This window comes from Dendrobates tinctorius, unplaced genomic scaffold (assembly GCF_039654945.1).
Source record: "Dendrobates tinctorius isolate UK_male_01 unplaced genomic scaffold, ASM3965494v1 ptg000089l, whole genome shotgun sequence".
NCBI lineage: Eukaryota > Metazoa > Chordata > Amphibia > Anura > Dendrobatidae > Dendrobates > Dendrobates tinctorius.
In genome coordinates this window covers 5,731,032-5,753,944 of record NW_027361757.1, presented here as the reverse complement: position 1 = coordinate 5,753,944, position 22,913 = coordinate 5,731,032, and the positions used below count along the sequence as shown (strand labels likewise).

The 22,913-nt window shown below is 43.5% G+C and overlaps 1 protein-coding gene across 1 annotated transcript in view; it reads left to right on the top strand.

Moving 5' to 3' along the window:
- ADAMTS14 (ADAM metallopeptidase with thrombospondin type 1 motif 14) overlaps positions 1-21,937 on the top strand; it is a 296,983-nt gene extending 275,046 nt beyond the window's left edge. Inside the window, exons 22-23 of the mRNA XM_073585783.1 lie at positions 1,172-1,177; positions 21,278-21,937. Of these exons, the coding sequence (XP_073441884.1) occupies positions 1,172-1,177; positions 21,278-21,819 (548 nt within the window). The 3' untranslated portion in view covers positions 21,820-21,937. The remainder of the gene's footprint in view (positions 1-1,171; positions 1,178-21,277) is intronic.
- Positions 21,938-22,913: the final 976 nt, after the last annotated feature.

The window sequence follows — 22,913 nt, the reverse complement described above, 5'->3', positions numbered from 1 at the left end:
ATTTCCTTGTGATCCTACTTGAGATGGTTCTACTCCTTCATTGGAGTCCAACTGTATTTAAATAAACTGATAGGACTTGTTTTGTAAAGGCCCACACCTGTCTATATAAGACCTCACAGCTCACAGTGCATGTCAGACCAAATGAGAATCATGAGGTCAAAGGAACTGGTCAAGGAGCTCAGAGACAGAATTGTGGCAAGGCACAGATCTGGCCAAGGTTACGAAAGAATTTCTGCAGTATTAAAGATTGCTAAGAGCACAGTGGCCTCCATAATCCTTAAATGGAAGAAGTTTGGGACCACCAGAAGTCTTCCGAGACCTGGTCATCCAGCCAAACTGAGCAATCGTGGGAGAATAGCCTTGGTGAGAGAAGTAAAAAAGAACTCCAACATCACTGTGGCTGAGCTCCACAGATGCAGTAGGGAGATGGGAGAAAGTTCCACAAAGTCAACTATCACTGCAGCCCTCCACCAGTCAGGTCTTTATGGCAGAGTGGCCCGACGGAAGCCTCTCCTCAGTGCCAGACATATGAAAGCCCGCATAGAGTTTGCTAAAAAAAACACATGAAGGACTAACAGACTATGAGAAATAAGATTCTCTAGTCTGATGAGCTGAAAATAGAACTTTTTGGTGGTAATTCTAAGTGGTATGTGTAGAGAAAACCAGGCACTGCTCATCACCTGCCCAATACAATTCCAACAGTGAAACATGGTGGTGGCAGCATCATGCTATGAGGGTGGTTTTCAGCTGCAGGGACAGAACGCGACTGGTTGCAATTGAAGGAGAAATGAATGCGGCCAAATACAGAGATATCCTGGATCAAAACCTCTTCCAGAGTGCTCTGGACCTCAGACTTGGCCAAAGGTTCACCTTCTAACAAGACAATGACCCTAAGCACACAGCTAAAATAGCAAAGGAGTGGATTCAGAACAGCTCTGTGACCATTCTTGACTGGCTCAGCCTGAGCCCGGACCTAAATCCAATTAACCATCTCTGGAGAGACCTGAAAAGGGCTGTCCACCAACATACACCATCCAACCTGACGGAACTGGAGAGGATCTGCAAGGAAGAATGGCGGAGAATCACAACTCCAGGTGTGAAAAATTTGTATCAATCCCAAGAAGACTCATGGCTGTACTAGCTCAAAAGGGTGCTTCTACTCAAAACTGAGCAAAGGGTCTGAATACTTATGACCATGTGAGATTTCAGTTTTTCTTTTTTAATAAATTTGCAAAAATTTCTACCTTTCTGTTTTTTTCAGTCGAGATGGGGTGCAGAGTGTACATTAATAAGAAATTCTGCCTATGTACAGTACCATACAGCCTGCTATTTACAGTACGAGTCCCCGCATAGCCTCCTATATACACAATTTGAGCCCCCGCATAACTTCCTATATACACAGTGTGAACCCCAAATAGCCTCTTTTTATTTTGCCAAATGTCTGCAATGAAACAAAGAGTGAAAAATTTAAAGGGGTCTGAATACTTTCCATACCCACTGTACAGTATGAGGCCCTACATAGCACCCTATATACAGTATGAGCCTTCACATAGCTGCGTATATACAGTATGAGCCCCCACATAGCCTCCTATATACACAGTATGAGCCCACACACAACCTCCTATACACACAGGATGAGCCCTACATAACCTCCTATACACAGTATGAGCCCACATATAACCTCCTATACACACAGTATGAGCGCCACATAGCCTCCTATATACAGTATGAGCCCTCACATAACTTCCTATATACACAGTATGAGCCCCCACAAAGCCTCCTATATACACCGTATGAGTCCACACATAGCCTCCTATATACACGGTATGGTGCCCCACATTGCCTTCTATATAGCCTCCTATACATAGCATGAGCCCCCACATAGCCTCCTATATACAGCATGAGCACCCACATAGCTGTGTATTTACAGTATGACCATCTCTGGAGAGACCTGAAAAGGGCTGTCCACCAACATACATCATCCAACCTGATGGAACTGGAGAGGATCTGCAAGGAAGAATGGCAGAGAATCCCCAACTCCAGGTGTGAAAAACATGTTGCATCATTCCCAAGAAGACTCATGGCTGTACTAGCTCAAAAGGGTGCTTCTACTCAATACTGAGCAAAGGGTCAGAATACTAATGACCATGTGATATTTCAGTTTTCTTTTTTAATAAATTTGCAAAAAATATATAAAAATAGCTTTTTTTTTATTTTACCAAATGGCTGAAATGAAACAAAGAGTGAAAAATGTAAAGGGGTCTGAATACTTTCCGTACCCACTGTACAGTATGAGGCCCTACATAGCACCCTATATACAGTATGAGCCTGCACATAGCTGCCTATGTACAGTATGATCCCCCACATAGCCTCCTATATACACAGTATGAGCCCACACATAACCACCTATACACACAGTATGAGCCACACATAGCCTCCTATCCACAGTATGAGCCCACACATAACCTCCTATACACACAGTATGAGCCCCACATAGCCTCCTATACAAAGTATGAGCTGCCACATAGCATCCTATATACACAATATGAGCCCCCACATAGCTTTCTATATGCACAGTATGAGCCCTCACATAACTTCCTATATACACAGTATGAGCCCCCACATAGCCTCCTATATACACTGTATGAGTCCACACATAGCCTCCTATATACACAGTATGATGCCCCACATAGCCTTCTATATAGCCTCCTATACATAGCATAAGCCCCCACATAGCCCACTTTATACAGTATGAGCACCCACATAGCTGCGTATATACAGTATGAGCTCCCACATAGCCTCCTATATACACAGTATGAGCCCAAACATAGCTTCCTATATGCACAGTATGAGCCCTCACATAGCTTCCTATATACACAGTATGAGCCCCCACATAGCCTCCTATATACATAGCATGAGCCCCCTCATAGCCTCCTATATACAGTATGAGCACCCACATAGCTGCGTATATACAGTATGAGCCTCCACTTAACCTCCTATATACAGTATGAGTCCTCACACAGTTGTCTTTATACAGTATGAGCCCCCATATAGCCTCCTAAATACAGTATGAGCCCTCACATAGCCTTCTATATCTATATACAGTATGAGCCCCCACATAGCCTCCTATGTACACACGTGGTTAAACTTGTTGGTACCACTTGTTTAATGACAGAAAACCCACAATGATGACAGAAATAACTTGAATCTGACAAAAGTATTAATAAATAAAAAATATATGAAAATGAACAAATGAAAGTCAGACATTACTTTTTAACGATGCTTCCACAGAATTAAAAAAATAAAATAAAACTCATGAAATAGGCCTGGACAGAAATGATGATACCCTTAACTTAATATTTTGCTGCACAACCTTTTGAGGCAATCACTGCAATCAAATGATTCCTTTAACTGTCAATGAGACGTCTGCATCTCTTGACAGATATTTTGGCCTACTCCTCAAGAGCAAACAGCTCCAGTTGTCTTGTGTTTGAAGGTTGCTTTTTCCAGATGGCATGTTTCAGCTCTTTCCAAAGATGCTCAATAGGATTTAGGTCAGGGCTCATAGAAGGCCACTTCAGAATAGCCCATTTTTTTCCTCTTAACCATTCTTGGGTGTTTTTAGCTGTGTGTTTTGGGACATTATCCTGTTGCAAGACCCATGACCTCTGACTGAGACCAAGCTTTCTGACACTGGGCAGCACATTTCTCTCTAGAATCCCTTGATAGTCTTGAGGTTTCATTGTACCCTCCACAGATTCTAGACACCCTGTGCCAGATGCAGCATCGCAGCCCCAGAACATTATAGAGTCTCCTCCATGTTTCACAGTAAAGACAGTGTTCTTTTCTTCCTTTGCTTCATTTTTCTCTCTGTGAACATAAAGCTGATGTGCCTTGCCAAAAAGTTCTATTTTTGTCTCATCTGTCCATAGCACATTCTCCCAGAAACTTTGTGGCTTGTCAACATGTAGTGTGGCAAATTCCAGTCTAGCTTTTTTATGATTTTTTTTTCAACAATGGTGTCATCCTTGGTTGTCTCCCATGAAGTCCACTTTGGCTCATACAATGACGGATGGTGCGATCTGACACTGATGTTCCTTGAGCTTAAAGTTCACCTTTAATCTCTTTAGAAGTTTTTCTGAGCTCTTTTTTTACCATTTGTATTATCCGTCTCTTTGATTTGTCATCAATTATCCTCTTGTGGGCACGTCCAGGGAGGTTGGCTACCATCACATGGAGCTTAAATTTTTGAATAATATGTGCAACTGTAGTCACAGGAACTTCAAGCTGCTTGGAGATGGTCTTATAACTTTTACCTTTAACATGTTTGTCTATAATTTTATTTCTAATCTCCTGAGACAACGCTATCCTTCACTTCCTCTGGTCCGTGTTGAGTGTGATACACATCATGTCACCAAACAGCACAGTGAGTATCTGTAGCCCTCTATACAGGCCCACTCACTGATTCCAAGATTGTAGACACCTGTGATGCTAATTAGTGTACACACCTTGATTTAACATGTCCCTTTTGTCACATTATTTTCAGAGGTACCATCATTTCTGTCCAGGCCTATTTCATGAGTTATATTTTTTTAAAAATTCTGTGGAAGCATGGTCGAAAAGCAATGTCTGACTTTCATTTGTTCATTTTCATAGATTTTTGATTTATTATTACTTTTGTCACATTCAAGTTATTCTGTGACCATTGTAGGTTTTTCTGTCATTAAGCGAGGGGTAGCAACAATTTTGACCACGTGTGTACAGTATGAGCTACCACATAGCCTTCTATATAAAGAATGAGCCCCCACATAGCCTACTATATACAGTATGAGCACCCATATAGCCTCCTATACACAGTATAAGCTCGCACATAGCCTCCTATATACAGTATGAGCACTCACATAGCTGCGTATATATAGTATGAGCCCCCACTTAGCCTCCTATATACAGTATAAGCCCTCACATAGCTGCCTTTATACAGTATGTGCCCCCATATAGCCTCCTATATACAGTGTGAGCCCCCACATAGCCTCCTATATACAATATGAGCCCCCACATAGCCTACTATATACAGTATGAGCCCCATATACCCTCCTATGAAAAATAAGATGCAAAGAGAGGCGCAATGAGTGTACCTGTGTTAAAATTAAATTCCCTAACTGAATCGACAGGGTGCTCACCTTACAGGGTTGTGCCACCCTGCACAACCACAGTGTGAACATGAATGGTAGTTGGGGAGCGTGTCCTCGCAACTCAGAAGGGCACTGCACGTGGCTGTCAGCAACCTCCGCTCTCCTGGTCAGTCCATCTCTCACCGGCTTCCGGACGTGATGTTGAGACCGATCCCAGTCGTAAGTGAACACCAAGGGTCCCGAAGCTTCCCAGCACCGCCCAGCAAACGCAGGTTCTCCCACAAACAACTGCCCTCCAAGGTGCTCCTGCCGCTAATCCTCAGAGAGGAAAAATCAATGTGAAGCAACAAAAAAAGCGGTCTATAGGAGCGCTAAATGAGAGGCAGAAACCAGAAAAAAGGGTATAAAACTCAGCTTCTATTCTTCCTCCAATACCCACAACGCGTTTCTACGGTCACAGCCGTCTTCCTCAGGTGGAAGACCTGAGGAAGGCGGCTGTGACCATAGAAACACGTTGTGGGTATTGGAGGAAGAATAAAAGCTGAGTTTTATACCCTTTTTTTCTGGTTTCTGCCTCTCCTTTAGCGCTCCTATAGACCTCTTTTTTTGTTGCTTCCCATATACCCTCCTATACACAGTATGAGTCAACACATAGTCTCCTATATATATATAGCATGAGAACCCACATAGCCTCCTATATACAGTATGAGCATCTACATAGCTACAAATATACAGTATGAGCCCCCACTTAGCCTCTTTGTTAGGCGTCAGGTTCTGGGCGCTACACAGCAGGAATCCCGAGCCTTGCCATCGGCGGTCTCCCATTCTCCTCCGGCCAAAGTGGAGCCTGCTCAGCAGACTCCACGATCCCGGCGTTCTGTCCACACCAGCATTGTGGGTTCAGTTGCTGCTGTCACCTCTTGTCCAGTTATGGCAATGCAGCCTGGGTAGCAGCAAAAGACTCCAGAGTCTAAGTCTTTCCTTCAGTCCACTGAGCATGCTCATGAGACGATCTCCCATTGGGGATCGGGAGTCACATGCTCAGGTCCTTCTCCAGTTCTGATTGGTCCATCAGGAGGATCAGGAAGGTCCCGGAAGGGCATGGCTATAAAAGGTTTGGGATCACACTCAGGATGCCATCCCGTCCTCTAAGGAGACAATGAGGGTGTCCGCTGACACGTATCGGCGTCCCGCTCCCACTTTTGCCCCTGGCGACTTGGTGTGGCTCTCTGCCTGAAATATCAGGCTGCGGGCCGAGTCCACCAAGTTTTAACCGCTATACATTGGCCCCTTCAAGGGCCTGGAGCAGGTCAACCCTGTGGTCTATCGCCTGGCTCTTTCTTCCCACTTGGCCATTTCTGACACCTTTCCTGTGTCCCTCCTTAAGCCTGCCCACTTGTCACGGTTTTCCAAGTCATCTGCCAGGATATCCGACCTGTCTTCGGACGAGTTCGAGGTCAATGCCATCGTGGGATGCAGGGTGGTGCATGGCAAAAAATTTTATTTGGTGGACTGGAAGGGTCATGGTCCTGAGTCTCAAACCTGGGAGCCAGTGGAGAATATCCACACCCCGCTCCTTATAGCAGCATTTAAGCGCAGCGAGGCGGGTAATGTTAGGCGTTGGGTTCCAGGCGCTGCACAGCAGAAATCCAGAGCTTTGCCATCAGCGGTCTCTCATTCCTCTCCGGCCACAATGAAGTCTGCTGAGCAGACTCCACGATCCCGGCGTTCTGTCCACACCAGCATTGTGGGTTCAGTTGCTGCTGCCACCTCTGGTCCAGTTATGGCAATGCAGCCTGGCCAGCCGCAAAAGATTCCAGAGTCTAAGTCTTTCCTTCAGTCCACTGAGCATGCTCATGAGACGATCTCCCATTGGGGATCAGGAGTCACATGCTCAGGTCCTTCTCCAGTTTTGATTGGTCCATCAGGAGGATCAGGAAGGTCCTGGAAGGGCACGGCTATAAAAAGTTTGCATGGCTGCCCCACCATGCGCTAAGATAGACTCTGAGGCTAATGTATTTAGTGCATATATGATGTTAGTTGAATGAACCTGGTGACTAACGTATTATAATTCCCCCCTCTTTGGATATTACATATCAATTAGGGTTAGGAATTAGAGTCAGCACATTAGCTCTAGCACTGCATAGCATCGCAGTGTTGCTACACATCTACCGCTAGTGCCTAGAGCGTTGGCCAGTATAGGCCTTCTTGGCCACTGCTACTGCAGCGTCTGCTACAGTAGCGCTGTGCGCCGTTTGTGCGCTTTCCAGCACCATTTGTTAGGCTGGTTAGTGGCGTCCATCATGGAGGACACTACACATGTTGCAAGCAGTGGTTCACACCACCGTGACCTGTGACGCTAACAGGTTGTGGTTGTTTGCCGGCTGGTACCTGTTACGTGAAGTAACGGAGCTCGTGCCTGCTAGCACCGGCTCAGTGGTTACCCATTGGTGTCCGGCTTTCCTCCGACATGCCTTTCCTGTATTGTTCAGCAGCAGTTGGTCACCTCTGCATGGTGGGCCCTGGGCTGCGAACGCACCTTATATATTATTTCATCTTTATTATTTGGTGCGTTCCGCTAGCCCCGTAACACTCCTAAATACAGTATGAGCCCTCACATAGCTGCCTTTATACAGTATGAGTCCACACATAACCTCCTATATACAGTATGAGCTCCCACATGGCCTACTATATACAGTATGAGCCCCTACATAGCCACTTGTATACAGTATGAGTGCCACATAGCCTCCTATAAACAGTATGAGCTCCCACATTGGTTCCTATAAACAGTTTGAGCCCCTACATAGCCTCTTATATACAGTATGAATGCCACATAGCTTCCTATACACAATATGAGCCCCCACATAGTCTCCTATATACAGAGTATGAGCCCCCCATAGCCTCCTATATACACACAGAAATTTCTGCATCGAAATCTACAACATGTGGGTGCACATGGAGTTAATTTGGTGTTGATTTTACTCAAGGATTTACACGTTGAAATTGATTCGGACTGCAGATTTGGAAATTCTCAGCATGTTAATTCTTTCATTGTGGATATGCATAGTGTGAAAACCAGAGGAAATCTACAACAGCATCAGATGCAAAATCCGCAAGTAACACATGTTAATTGTTGCTTCTCCTTTGTTTATCCTTCTGTTTAATAAAAAACAGTGCATGGTGATGGCGATAGTTTATTGGCCTCATGCTATACATGTTTTCTGAAATTAACATTGTGAGTGGATTATGCAGTAACAGAAAGGAAGATGTTTCTGGAAACTCCATAGCAAGATTTTAGGGCCAAAAGGAATGGTTCAGGGATGGCTTAGACCATTTTCCCCTTCCCAATCGTATGTGTGTACTACGGCTCCCAACAGGAGTCGTCATTTTTACCATTCCAGCAAATCTAGCATATGAAGGGGAAGCTGTGGAGGGGGCCATGCCATCTTTCTCTCACAGAGCAGCAGTGGTTTCCATTTCATTCTCTTTCTCAGGGGTAGACATACCATTGGTGAACCTGAGTAGTCGCAGCGGGGCCCAAGGGTAAGGGAGTCCAGTATAACTTCCAAAGCAGGTGGAATTTTGTATTCTGATCAATTATTGGTTGCAAGGGCCCATATCCTGTTCCTGCACAGGGCGCCTCTTCTGTCTGTGTCCACCAGTTCTCTTGTTATTGGGTTTTCTTTACTGTATGAGCTCCTCACTGAAAAAGCTGCCACATGAGAAAATCACCCTGACGTTGTCTGTTGTATGATTAATAAGTAAATAAGGCTTTATAGCTTGCATATGTGGCATTTATGGTAGATCCATGCAAGTCACTGTAGTTGGAGAGAAGCTGGAGATTATCAATATTGTAATACTGCCATCTAGTGTTCATATAGCTAACTTCATGGACTTCATGGACATATGTTTTAATGTCATGCAAGTATGACTAAACTAGAGGCATGACACTATAGTGCATATACACAATACCTTAAGGGGTGACAAAAATCTTTCCAAACAGCTAAAATTAGGGGCAGACATCATGAAAAGTGTCATCAACTGACCCATAGTAGAAAATTACAAATGGCACAGCAGCAGTCAGCAATGGGCCATTAATGAGGTATCAGGGTCTCAGATAGCATTTACAGCTTTGAATTGAAGTTTCAATGAGGACCTGGTGGTTAAGAGAGCAGTGTAAGCCTTTTTAGCTGGGAACTCTGATACCTCATGCAACAGCTCCAATTTTTTTTTTCCAGCCACGCTCAGATGGCACAAACATCAGTTTCATACAGTACTATTGGTAGTAAAATGTAAGGAAAGTGCAGGCCTGCGTGTCTGGGAAACCTACTTAAGGCTCATTCACACATCAGTATTTGGTCAGTATTTTGCATCAGTGTTTGTATGCCAAAGCCAGGAATGGAACTTACCAAGAAAAAAATATAATTGAAAGACTGACTCCTGTTCCTTATTTTGGAGACATTCCTGGTTTTGGCATACAAATACTGATGAAATACTGATCAAAAGTACTGATGTGTGAAAGAGGCCTTACACAGGCAACCTACCAGATGAAGAATCAACTTCAAGTCTCCACATTTGAAAAAATTATTGTCACACACCACTAAAGTGGCATCAGTTTCCACAGAGTAGAAACAGTATAATAGGCCTCTGACATACCTTCTACTACAGGCAACCCACCAGATGCAGACCCGACTTTGAGTCTCCACATTTCAAAAAATAGTTTGAAACATCAGCAGAAGTAGCCACAGCAGGCACAGAAGCCACAACAAAGGTGTCACAGACTGTAATAACGTGAGATCAATGCATGACACTAAAAATAACACCATCTCCAAGTCTGCCCTTTCTGCAACTGAGATTCATTGGAGGTCCGTGGCTTGATCATTTTGATGAAAGTTAGGCAGTTTACACTTTCAGGGAACAGCCAGATGCACTTATTCTGAGAGAATGCTGGTCTGCCGTGCATGACTAAACCTCCTAGGCATCACAGGTGAGCTCAGACCACTCTTCTATTTTTGAAGACGAAAATGCAAAAGGGTCCTGTCACGAGGTTACCGGAATGGAGCAGAGCCAGAAGGCAAAGGAGAAGGCCCCAGTGTCTTTGCTATCTGAAGCATCCTGGGAAACAGGGCAAGCTAGGGTTCCCCTGGCCCCAGGTCACTCGACAGCTGTGTTGTGACATTAACTCTGACCGGAATCATTTTATTTTCCGTGATGGATCCAATCTAAGCTCTGACAGGGAAATTGTAGCAGCTCAGTTTGGAGGTGACGGATTTGCGCACAGTGGTTTCACAGCACCTTATTACATCTGCTGTGGGGATCTCACCCTCCAGGCAAACCATTGTGTAGTCATTTTGTGACCACATGTCCTTACCGACCTCTCTTAAAACAACCGCCAGAAAACTAGTGGACCCGGGTTGCGGGGAGGTTGCCACCTCCTCACGCAGTCTATTCAAAGTGTGCTCCAGCATGTAAATGACTGGAATAGTGATGCTGATGATGGCATCATCAGCGCTAACCATCTTAGTAGCCATTTCAAAACAGTGCAGAAGGGTGCAGCAGTCCTTCACCTGTGCCCACTCCGCAAGCGGATTTGTACCACGTCCAAACTGCATTTGCCCAAGCTATGCAAAAGGCCATACTGCACCAGGGCTTGTCGCTGCTGCCACAGCATCATGTGCAGAGTAGAATTCCACCATGTCAGCATATCGCAAATCAGACGGTTAACCAGTAGGCTGAAAAACCTCTGTAGCGATGCCAGTTGATTACCTGCGGAGTGCGATCGTCGGAAGTGAACACACAGCGACCGTGCTTTCTGTAGCAGCTTATCCAGGCTGGGATAGTGGTGGAGAAATTGCTGTACCACCAGGTTAAGGACGTGAGTCATGCAAGGCACATGTGTGAGGTTGCCCCAGTGTAGGGCTGCTTCAGGTTTGCACCGTTATCGCATACAAGCTTCCCTGGCTCCAGGTTCAGTGGAGACAGGCATACATCTAACTCGACCTGGATAGCTGTCCACAATTCTTGAGCTGTGTGACTGCGATCTCCAATGCATATTAATTTGAATACTGCCTGATTGCAGTGAGAGATTGCTGCGCAGAACGGAGGTGGGGGGGATTCTATCTGCACTGTTGGAACATGTGTCTTATTACAGGAGAGGTTGAGAGCACAGGTGGAGATCCTAGAGAAAGTGGAGGAGCCAGAAGCAGTGAAGGAAGTGTTAGATACAGAGAAATGTTCCGCAAGCCTTGGGGATTCAAAGACTTTTGGAGCAGCTCCTTGACATCCTGACCCCACAGCCAAAAGAGTCACCCAATGCCCAGTAAGTGAGATGTAACGCCCCTGCCCATGTTTGTTTGTCCAGTTATCAGTGGTAAAATTCCCCCTGGCAGACAGATTTTTTCAGGGAAGAAGCGATGTTGTCTGCGACATGCTGGTGTAGCGCAGGCACAGCTTTCATAGAGAAGTAAAGACGCCTGGGCAACTGGTACTGAGAGACTGCGGCGGCCATACACTTTCTGAAACAGTCTGTATCCATCAGACGGAAGGCAGCATTTCCGTGGCCAACAGATTGGATATGGTGGTGTTCAAGCGCTTAGCTTTGGCATGTTTAGGAGGAAGCATTATTTGATCTTACCACAACTGCAGGAATGAGGGCTGGCTGCTGTGCTGAGAGAGGGTGGAGTACAAAGAACAGGATAAACTGCTGGACTGTGAGTGAGGTGCAGGTGAAGATGTTATGGTGGCTTGAGAAAGATGTGTTGTGATGTGTTGTGATAGGTAACACAAAAACAGGCATTTCCACTTCCGTAACAGCTGACGGGCTCTCACTCACCCCGACTGTAGGGGGTAAACAAGTGGAGTTTCTGCGGCTGGAGACCTGTGTGAGAAGACCTATCACGGTGACAGAGGAGGAAGAAGCAGCAGATGTGGTTTAAGTCACGGCCGGTGGTTGGCGAGGCCAGCTAGTCCGCAATTTAGCGCAGTGAGATTCTCATACTAAGGCATGTTAATCGCGCATGTGCTGATTCATGCATGTAGCTGTCAAATTATTGCAATTTATATCTCTACTGAGGTTTTTTCTGCAAATTTGGCAGATAACGTGAGTTGGGTCAACCTTTGCAGTCTCAAAAAAGGCCCAGGCTAGGAAACCCTTGCCACTCTTGCAAACTGCACACTCGCAACCAGTGCTGGCCACAGCCAGAGTTGGGGCTTAGGCCTGTTTCACACATCCGTTTTTTGTGTCCGCCAAACGGATCCGTTTCCGTTTTTTGACGGAAACGGATGCAAACGGATCATTTTTTTTAAAAAAACGGATCAGTTTTTTGACGGATCCGCGGTAACCGCTAATGAAAGTCTATGGGACACAAAAAATGGATCCTGCAAAAAAAGGGCGGATCCGTTTTTTAACGGAAACCAACGGATTTAGATGGATTTGAAAAAACGGAAGTGTGATCCAGGCCTTAGAATGCAGTGCTCTAGGTTCACACCAAGTGGGATCTACAATCTCATCGTCATCCTCTCGGTTCTCATAATCCTCACCCTAAGAGTTACCCTCATGACACCACAGTACAGTCCGCGCGCACCTCTGGTATCTGATTCTCATCAGGATCACCTCCACTCCCTGTGGTTAACATCTGGTGATGAAGGTCTGCATTCTACTTGGATCCTACTTCCTCTGGCCCCGGATCCAACGTGAAAACATTTTGGGCATTGGGGCAGATGCTTTCCTCCTCTGGATTATGTGAATCTTTGTACTATACCTCTCATATCCATGAAATAGAATGTGTGAACAGCTCTGCAGAATGGCCCATCTGTGGTTCCTCACATTCAGTTTGGCATTTGAAAATTTGTGGCGTGGGGGGAAATAAGGGTTATTGGGATGCCACCTCTGAGGATTGTACTGTGTGTGATGCTAAGGTGGAGGAAGAAGAGGAGAGGCCACTTGATGCAGTTCTTGCCATCCACTGGAGCACATGCTCTTTCTGAGCCTCATATACAAGGTGTACCGCTGTGCGGCTGTCAAAGAAAGGAAGTCAGGTGGCCCGTCCAGTAACAGACATTATCAGTGGTCTTTGGATAGGACAAGATGATGTTTGTTCAGTTGAGCTTTCATTAACACCTAACCCATGTACACGTCGAGCACCAATCCTATTCCCCCTTCCACCATGACCTTGCTCTTTTCCACTAATGTATGGAGCCTTCCCCTCTCTTAACCTGCTGCTTCACAACCTTAGGCCTACACCTGTCAGTCACCTGTCACCAATTGAACAATCACTATTTATTTTCTTAGATAGTATGCCTGAACAGCACTCTTATACCTAATGGTTTTGATTAACAAATGTGGCCTCCTGATTCCTCACTGCAACAGTTTTATCACAAACAATTTGGATTAACAAATTTGGCCTCTTGGCTGCACCCCAATATTAGGCCTAACAATGTTTAACGGGAAATCTGGCCTTCTGATTTCTCACTAAAACACTGTTTTATCAGAAACTATTTGGATTATCAAATGGGGCCTCCTGCGATTGCAACACAGTTTTAGCACAATCTAGTTAGATGCTGGAAGATCGATTTCACACAGGACAGGATCCTATCTAGCTAACTGACAAATTCACTTTCAGCAGCAGCAAGTAGGACCTGACCTCTCTGTGACAGTGAGAATATGGTGCCAGCGAAACAAGATGTCCACTTTTTATACGGACAGTGACTTGTGACTTCAGCAGGCAATCACATAAGACCTTGTATCATCACGACGTTGTGGATGATTTCTGCTTCCTGATTGGCAGCCGGAATGTACGCACATTAAGTTATTAAAGAAGGAAAAAAAATACACTCCGCTGCTGTTCTGACCTAGACACACCTCCTCCCCTCATCAAAATGTCCCCCCCCGCTAATCATACAGTACCACTATCCTAGCTACCGTAATAACAAAATCATTGAAGCACAAGTGGAAACATGATGATTTACTGTGACCAAATTTTGCCAACTTTGAGTAAAAATGCTCAGGAAACCAAACACAAATTCAAAAGGCTACGTTGTGCCGAATTTGAGATTGGTGAACGCTTATCTCTAATAAACAATGTTTAAAACATGCCGAGCATGCACTTCAGTAACAGTATGATAGGGAAAATTATACTGCTTAAGAACACTAAGGGAACACTTGCACATCACAGTATAGCCGGAAATCAGTTAAACTCCAGTGATATGAATCTGGCCAGTTAGGAGGCATAAGTGATTGTAAATTATGTCACCTGCTTTAGTGCAAATGAAAGTGATAATAGGAGCACAGGGGACAACAGAAAGACGACCCCCGAAATGTTAATAACTTTCTAGGTGGTGGTTACAGACAATTACTCTCCTTATCCTTTCTGGCGGACTCTTCTAAAATTTAGCATTTTACTAGTAACCTTGTCACTACTAGTAGTATAAATTGGTTCCGAATGCGGCCAACCCCGCCCTTAGAGAAAACCGGTTCCCCACGGCGAAATGCGTGACAGGGACGTTAGTCTGAGTTGATATGGTCTCAGAGCAATGCAGGCACATTATATTTAATCACACTACGCTACTTCTATTCCCGCATGGTCTCACAATGAGACGCAGGTACTGACCTTTAGAGTTGGCATGTCCAATTAATTCCATTAGATCCTGGAAATCAGGAGACACGACTAGCCTCTCCAGGGAATTAGCATGCCTGATCAGCGAGCTTCTTTCCCCTGGAGTGCATGTCAAGTGGGCGGCTGTGCTCAGCCGTTCAGCCGCTTCAGCACTCAGCAACATACCATTACAGCTGCGGAGCTTTGGCGCCGACGATCCCTGCAGTAAATACCAGCAAGGTCCGGACCGGGGATCACTGGTACTATTCACAATTATCTGGCCATGTCTCCAACAGGTATTAATAATATGCCCCAATCTAACCTATACTGCCTGCCAGCCTAAACATCCAGACTCAAGGCTAATATATATTTAATAATTATTTAGGATTATTACTGGTATATGTCCAAGGGCTGTTTCATTTATATTTCATATAAATTTGACACTGATTTATCTAAGAATTTAAAATAAAGTTTAATTTTAATTCAGACTTCCACCTTCCCTCCTCCCTCCTTTCCCCCCTCCAAGTTGCCATGATGAAATTCATGCAAATTGGAACTGTTTGCAATTTCAACTTTTTATTTTGATTTTCGGGGTGTTTGGAATGCAGCTTAAAATTGGTTGATGCTTTTGATTCCATTATCTATTGATAAGTAATTTTGTTTTCAAGTTAAGTGTTTCCTTAATTCCTTTGAGCAGTGCACTTAAAGTGAACCTGTCAGCAGGATTGTGCACAATAACCTACAGACAGTGTCAGGTCAGCTCCGTTATTCTGATTAAAATGATACCTTTGTTGATGAAATCTGTCTTATGGTTGTTGTGTAATCTTTATGTTCAGTTTTCAGTTAATGATATGCTTGTGCTCCGGGTGGCCTGTGGGGGGTATTCATGTGGTGCTCTGATTGGGTATTCATGTGTATGGATTCTGACAGGTCACCAGTCCCTCAGTGACCTGCCCCCTAATTTACACAGTGAAGCATATCATTAACTCAAAACTGAAAATAAAGATTAAAAAAACAACCACAAGATGGATTTCATCAACCAAGGTATCATTGTAGTCAGTATAACTTTTGTGAACACCTTTGACCTGGCCTCTGAGTTTGGGCTCCCTCTGATGGTTCCTGCTGGTAATGGAGCTGGTCTGGCTGACAGAGGTCAATCACCTGAGATGATGATTGGAGGTCAGGTGTTACTGACTGGAGAGATTTAAGTGAGCAACCTTCCCTCAGTTGTTGCCGGTGATTTGGTTTGCTTCCTGAGCATTTTGGAAGTCTGCTTGCCTCCTGCTACGTCCAGCATCTTTCAGATAAGTTATTTGTCTGCTTGAATCTTTTTTGCATTTTGATTCATTTTTGCTTTTCTCTGATCTTTGCTCTGCTGGTGTGAGTTCAGCCTGGTTCCCTGCTGGGACCTGTGCTGGACTCTGTTTCATATGCCACAGCTTATGTCAGTCTTTTCTGTATCTCTAATCCCCTGTTATGTCAGTATCTTTGTTTTGCATCCAGTTCACACCAGAGTTCTGATTTAGTGGGGGAGAGGTCGTTGAGCCTCAGTATTTTTGCATATCAGATGTGATGGATTTTTCTTAGGGTCTTTTGCATGATAGCAGACAGTATCATTTCCTGTCCTGTTCTATCTAGACAGTTTGGGCCCCATCATTTGCTTACACTATTTTCTGCCTGTGTTTTGTGCCTCATCTTGTCTCACTGGCAATATATGTTCGTGGGCTACCTATTCCTTTGGGGTTCTTCTCCGGGGAAGTTTAGCTTTCTCATTTCTCTCTTTAGGCTTAGTTAATTCTTTGGCTGTGCCGAGGCATCTAGGGCATCGTAGGTACGTCCCACGGCTAATTCTAGTTGTGTTGTCAGTTTAGGGGTCTGCAATCCGCTAAGTTACCAACCTCTTTGGTTATCTGGTTACCTAGCTTATTCATTTGCTATCCTCCTCGGTTACGTAATCATCTAATACATAAAGCTCAATGTGTGCGTGTATGTTTGTATGTATGTATGTGTGTATGTCCGGGATTGGCATCTGCATCGTTGCAGCTACAGCCACAAAATTTTGCAGTCACATGCCTGGACCCTGAGAGCGTCATATGCTATGTTGTGAGGTGAAATTTTAACCCCGCGGGTTCCAATTCACCAAACAATTTTGCCCCTATCTACATAATGGGGAAAAAGTGAAAGGAAAAGTGTGGGAGGCAAATTGACAGCTGCCAGATGTGAACAAGGGGGACTTAAAGAATGAGAGCGATGGCGCCAAAGGGTATATACCGTACAGTTGCTAAGGTGGGGCCCTGACATGGGATACTCACCACACATGGGGATATGAACACACACACAAAATGCGCCACACACTACCACGTGCTTCAACACATATACCACCCTCAGCACACATTTCACCACACATACACCAACCTCGCTACATAAAAGTCGAAACACAAAAGTCGCCACTCAAAACTCGCCACGCTGTCCCAGAGCTGTTTAAAAGATGAAAAATGAGCTGTGATTGGTTGCTATCAGCAACGGTTTTCTTTGTAGACAGTTGTGGTAACTGAGGCCTATTATTCTTATAATTTCTATGGTGTTATCGTCCTTCTGTAAAGCTGGAAATAACACAATTTATTACCGTGCCAACACAGACCACCCTCTGACACAGACTGGGGGAGCCCAGTATCACACAGGATAGGATTAGATACACGGCTCAGCAGTCAGTATCACACAGGATTGGATTAGATACACAGCTCAGCAGTCAGTATCACACAGGAGAGGATTAGACACATGGCTCAGCAGACAGTATCACACAGGATAGGATTAGATACACAGCTCAGCACACAGTATCACACAGGATAGGATTAGATACACGGCTGAGCAGTCAGTAACACACATGAAAGGATTAGGTACACGGCTCAGCAGTCAGTATCACACAGGATGGGGTTAGATACACGGCTCAGTAGACGGTATCACACAGGATAGGATTAGATACACAGCTCAGCAGTCAGTATCACACAGGATAGGATTAGATACACAGCTCAGCAGTCAGTATCACACAGGATAGGAATAGATACATGGCTCAGCAGACAGTATCACACAGGATAGGATTAGATACACAGCTCAGCACACAGTATCACACAGAATAGTATTAGATACACGGCTCTGCAGATAGTATCACACAGAATAGGATTAGATACACGGCTAAGCAGTCAGTATCACACAGGATAGGATTAGATACATGGCTGAGAAGTCAGTAACACACATGATAGGTTTAGGTACACGGCTCAGCAGTCAGTATCACACAGGATAGGGTTAGATACACGGCTCAGCAGACGGTATCACACAGGATAGGATTAGATACACTGCTCAGCAGTCAGTATCACACAGGATAGGATTAGATACATGGCTGAGCAGTCAGTAACACATGATAGGATTAGATACACAGCTCAGCAGAAAGTATCACAAGGAGAGGATTAGGTACACAGCTCAGCAAACATTATCACACAGGATAGGGTTAGATACACAGCTCAGAAGCAGGATGTGCCAAAGGAGAAGACATTTTCATTCCAAGAATTCCACTCATTTCATCTGATTTGTTTTTTGATTTTAAACGCCTCCAGTTTCCAGTTCAACTGCTATTTGCAATGTCCATTAACAATGCTCAGGGACAGTCCTTGAAAGTAGTAGGGATCGATTTAAGTAGTAGGGATCGATTTGCAATCTCCATGCTTTTCTCATGGTCAACTTTACGTGATCTGTTCAAGACTTGGAACTGCCAAAAATCTGTTAATCTTTGCACAGAAAGGAAAAACCAAACATGTTGTTTATCAAAAGGCTCTTGAATGAGTTGAAAATAAAATACTATCAATACATGGGTAATCGTTTAGTTAATTTGTGTTGCAAATCTGTAGTGTTGAATATATGGTGTGAAATGTTTTTATGTGCAATATAATCATTCTAATTTGTTATAACTAACCACAATTGGTTACTATGCCCAGGCAACACCGGGCTCTTCAGCTAGTAACATATAACGGCATCGACCTGACACTGTCTGTAGGTTACTGTTCACAATCCTGATGACAGGTTCCCTTTAAAAAACAGCCACACAATGCTCATATTGTCTCCTATTGGCTACCTTGTAAACTCAATATTGACTGGCGTCCCACATAAAACAGCTTCCCATGCTGAAAAGGACATCAATCAAAGCAGAGTGGACATGCTAGCATGTATAGTAGGTGGCCGTGACTAGACGGAGCAGCGCATGGATGTTTTAGAAGTCATTTTTCTCCATCATATTAAGTGTAATAATTTAAACAGTGACTTACTGTATTAACATTAAATAGCATGCCTGTGGTTTAGTCATGGAAATCGTTCTGATAGGTTTGTTTAAGTGAATACTGTATGTGTTTTAAATTAAATGTGAGCAGCAGAAATAGTGATTTCATAGTTCAAGCTGACAAGGTAAGTAAACTGAAGTAGACACCATGCAATAAGATGAACAGGAACAGCGCTCACATGGCTCTCATGTAATATCTCTGCCATTAAAATGCTATAAGAAAGAGAATAGAAGCAAACTGAGGTGAATGTATATTATTTATTGTATAGGAACCATCTTCATACACATGCATCTTACAAAATTAGAATTTCATCAAAAAGTTAATTTATTTCAGTTCTTCAATACAAAAAGTGAAACTCATTTATTAGATAGATCACTCTGTGTGTAATGAGTCTATTTCAAGTGTTTATTTCTGTTAATGTTGATGATTATGGCTTACAGCCAATGAAAACCCAAAAGTCATTATCTCAGTAAATTAGAATACTTTATAACACCAGCTTGAAAAATGATTTTTAAATCTGAAATATTGGCCTTCTGAAATGTATATTCAGTAAATGCACTCAATACTTGGTCAGGGCTCCTTTTGTATCAATTACTGCATCAATGTGGTGTGGCATGGAGGTGATCAGCCTGTGGCACTGCTGAGGTGTTATAGAAGCTCAGGTTGCTTTGATAGCAGCCTTCAGCTCGTCTGCATTGCTGGGGCTGGTGTCTCTCATCTTCCTCTTGACAATACGCCATAGATTCTCTATGGGGTTAAGGTCAGGCGAGTTTGTTGGCCAATCACGCACAGTGATACTGTTGTTTTTAAACCAGGTATTGGTACTTTTGGCAGTGTGGACAGGTGCCAAGTCCTGCTGGAGAATTAAATTTCTATCTCCAAAAAGCTTGTCAGCAGAGGGAAGCATGAAGTGCTCTAAAATTTCCTGGTAGACGGCTGCGTTGACTTTGGTCTTGATAAAATACAGTGGACCTACACCAGCAGATGACATGGCTCCCCAAACCATCACTATTTGTGGAACTTCACACTAGACCTCAAGCAGCTTGGATTGTTTGGCTCTCCAATCTTCCCCCAGACTCTGGGACCTTGATTTCCAAGGTCTAGTGTGAAGTTTCCATAATCATCAACATTAACAGAAATAAACACTTGAAATAGATTACTCTGTTGATAATGACTCTATATAATATAGGAGTTTCACTTTTTGTATTGAAGAACTGAAATAAATTAACTTTTTGATGATATTCTAATTTTGTGAGATGCACCTGTATGTTATTTTCCTACTCACTTGCCAGCTGCTAGGTTGCAATACACACTAGGTGGCGCTATTATGCTTGTCAGTTGCTTCAGAATTCATAACATCTTAGAATAGAACCTGAACAGTACCTGCTGCAATAACAATGATAACACACAGTGAAACTGGCTTGAAAAAACTTTTGATGAGGAAGATCACTTTGACATTTGGATCTGACCCCAAGAGACCTTTTTTACTTTATCCCTCCTTGCATTGCAGTTTTGTCAATTTTTTTATTTATTTTCCTCACTTATATAGCGCCATCAAATTCCACAGCACTGTACAGACTTGATCATCATCATTGAGGCGCACCATATAGATTTCCTATCAGTATGTTTTTGGATTGTAGGAGGAAACTGCAGAACCCGGAGGAAACAAACGCAAACACGGTGAAAACATACAAACTGCTTGCAGATGTTATTGGTGGGATTTGAACCCAGGACCCCAGCGCTGTAATGATGCAGCACTAACTACCGAGACAGTGTGCTGTCCGTTACATGAAAGCACAGATCCATCCAGACCACCTGAGAGGCCCCAGGCTATTTGATCACCCAATAAATGTAGATCACCAGCCCCTCGCAGACTGACATCCCATCTAATACCTTGTAGGTCAGCTGTAGCCTCTCGAAGGTTTGCTGTGTTTCACAACCCTCACCACACTGACTCACTTTCGTATTGACATCTCACCCTGCTCATTTGCACAATACATATTAGTAGAATTGCAAAACACAACACAAGACACAAGACAATGCAGTCTTCACAATACTATGGTGAAGATTTATTAAAACATGTGAAGTTGCCTTAAGCAACAATTATGCAGCTCCTTTAATTTTTCCATGACCACTGAGCAATGCGAATGTTCTCATAGTGAATATTTTCCTGTAAAACTTGGTTAATATGATTGGTTTAACCAAACCATTATTTCTTCTACAGAAGTCTCATGCCAGGGAGACAAGTCCATATTCTGTCAGATGGAAGTTTTGGCACGTTACTGCTCTATACCTGGGTACAACAAGATGTGCTGTGAATCCTGCAGTAAGAAGACTGCTCCTACCAGCCTGACTCCAAGTTCAGAACATGCAGCTCTGGAACTCCGGGCACCTGAGGGTGCTATCCTTCCTAGTCCTATCCCACTGGTAACCCTTGTTCCAACATTTGTCTCAGCTGAAACCTCAGTAGGTAATAATCCAGTGGATGCGCCATTATCTGCCCTCAGAGCTGAACAAACTCACCAGGATTCAGCAGCTAACAATGGTACCAGTGGGTTTTCAATGGTGCAAGGGAAAAACAACACATTTACCAATGTGGGTAAAGAACGTCCTGAGGAAATCAATGGCGGACTAATTGAGAACCTAGGTATACCAATTAATAAAACCTTAGTCAATAAACAAAGCGGGGTTAGTACATTGGCGTCATCTGAAGTACTAAGACGAAGAAGGGAAGATACTGAAGAAGAGCGCACAGTAGCTACATGATCCGCCTTACAAACATTAAGGAGTAGCAGGGCAGCCTCACTGGGAACAGACAATTTTTTAAAATAAAAATAGTAAGAAAAGGTTACTTTATAGGTGGCACTTTTCAGTCATTGAGAAATGACAGAATTTTAATGCTATGATAAAATGTCTGGGCCTTAGTTCATATGGCCCTTTATTTTTACCTCACAGTGCGTGAATGCACTTTGTCATCATAAGGGTGCTACCATCTGGATTCAGAACGCAGAAAAGAAACGGATGGATTTCTGTCACCTCAGTTCTTCAGGCCAGTGGTCGCTTTTTTCTTTGTTTTTGAGTTATGAAGAACTTGAAACCTGGTGCTTTATTTAGTTTAGAATAGGTTTCGAACTGCCATGGTTATACATGTAAGTGGTGCTGTATTTGTATCTAATCAGTCTCTGTACCTCAATGAAGTTGGGCCAGCTGCAGTGAAACTTTCTGATTTTCAAAGCTCCAAGGGCCCTTTAATATCGATATGCATACTGTATATATATATAATATATATATATAGAGTACAGACCAAAAGTTTGGACACACCTTCTCATTCAAAGAGTTTTCTTTATTTTCATGACTATGAAAATTGTAGATTCACTCTGAAGGCATCAAAACTATGAATCAAGAGAGTGCCAAGAGTGTGCAAAGCAGTAATCAAAGCAAAAGGTGGCTACTTTGAAGAACCTAGAATATAAGACCTATTTTCAGTTGTTTCACACTTTTTTGTTAATTATATAATTCACATCTGTTAATTCATATTTTTGATGCCTTCAGAGTGAATCTACAATTTTCATAGTTATGAAAATAAAGAAAACTATGAATGAGAAAATGTGTCCAAACTTTTGGTCTGTACTGTAAGTCAGTTGACCTAAATGAAATTTGGCTGACTTATCAGTGACCTTACAATACCACGTTAAAGAGAACCTGCCAGTCCATTCATGCTGCTCAAGCTACGGGCAGCATGGATCAGAGCCTCGTTGCATGATTGCAGCCAGGTATGTTTTTATGACATGCTTCAGCATTTCAGAGAAAACTTAGTTTAACCCCTTAATGACCACCAATACGTCTTTTTACTGACCTGA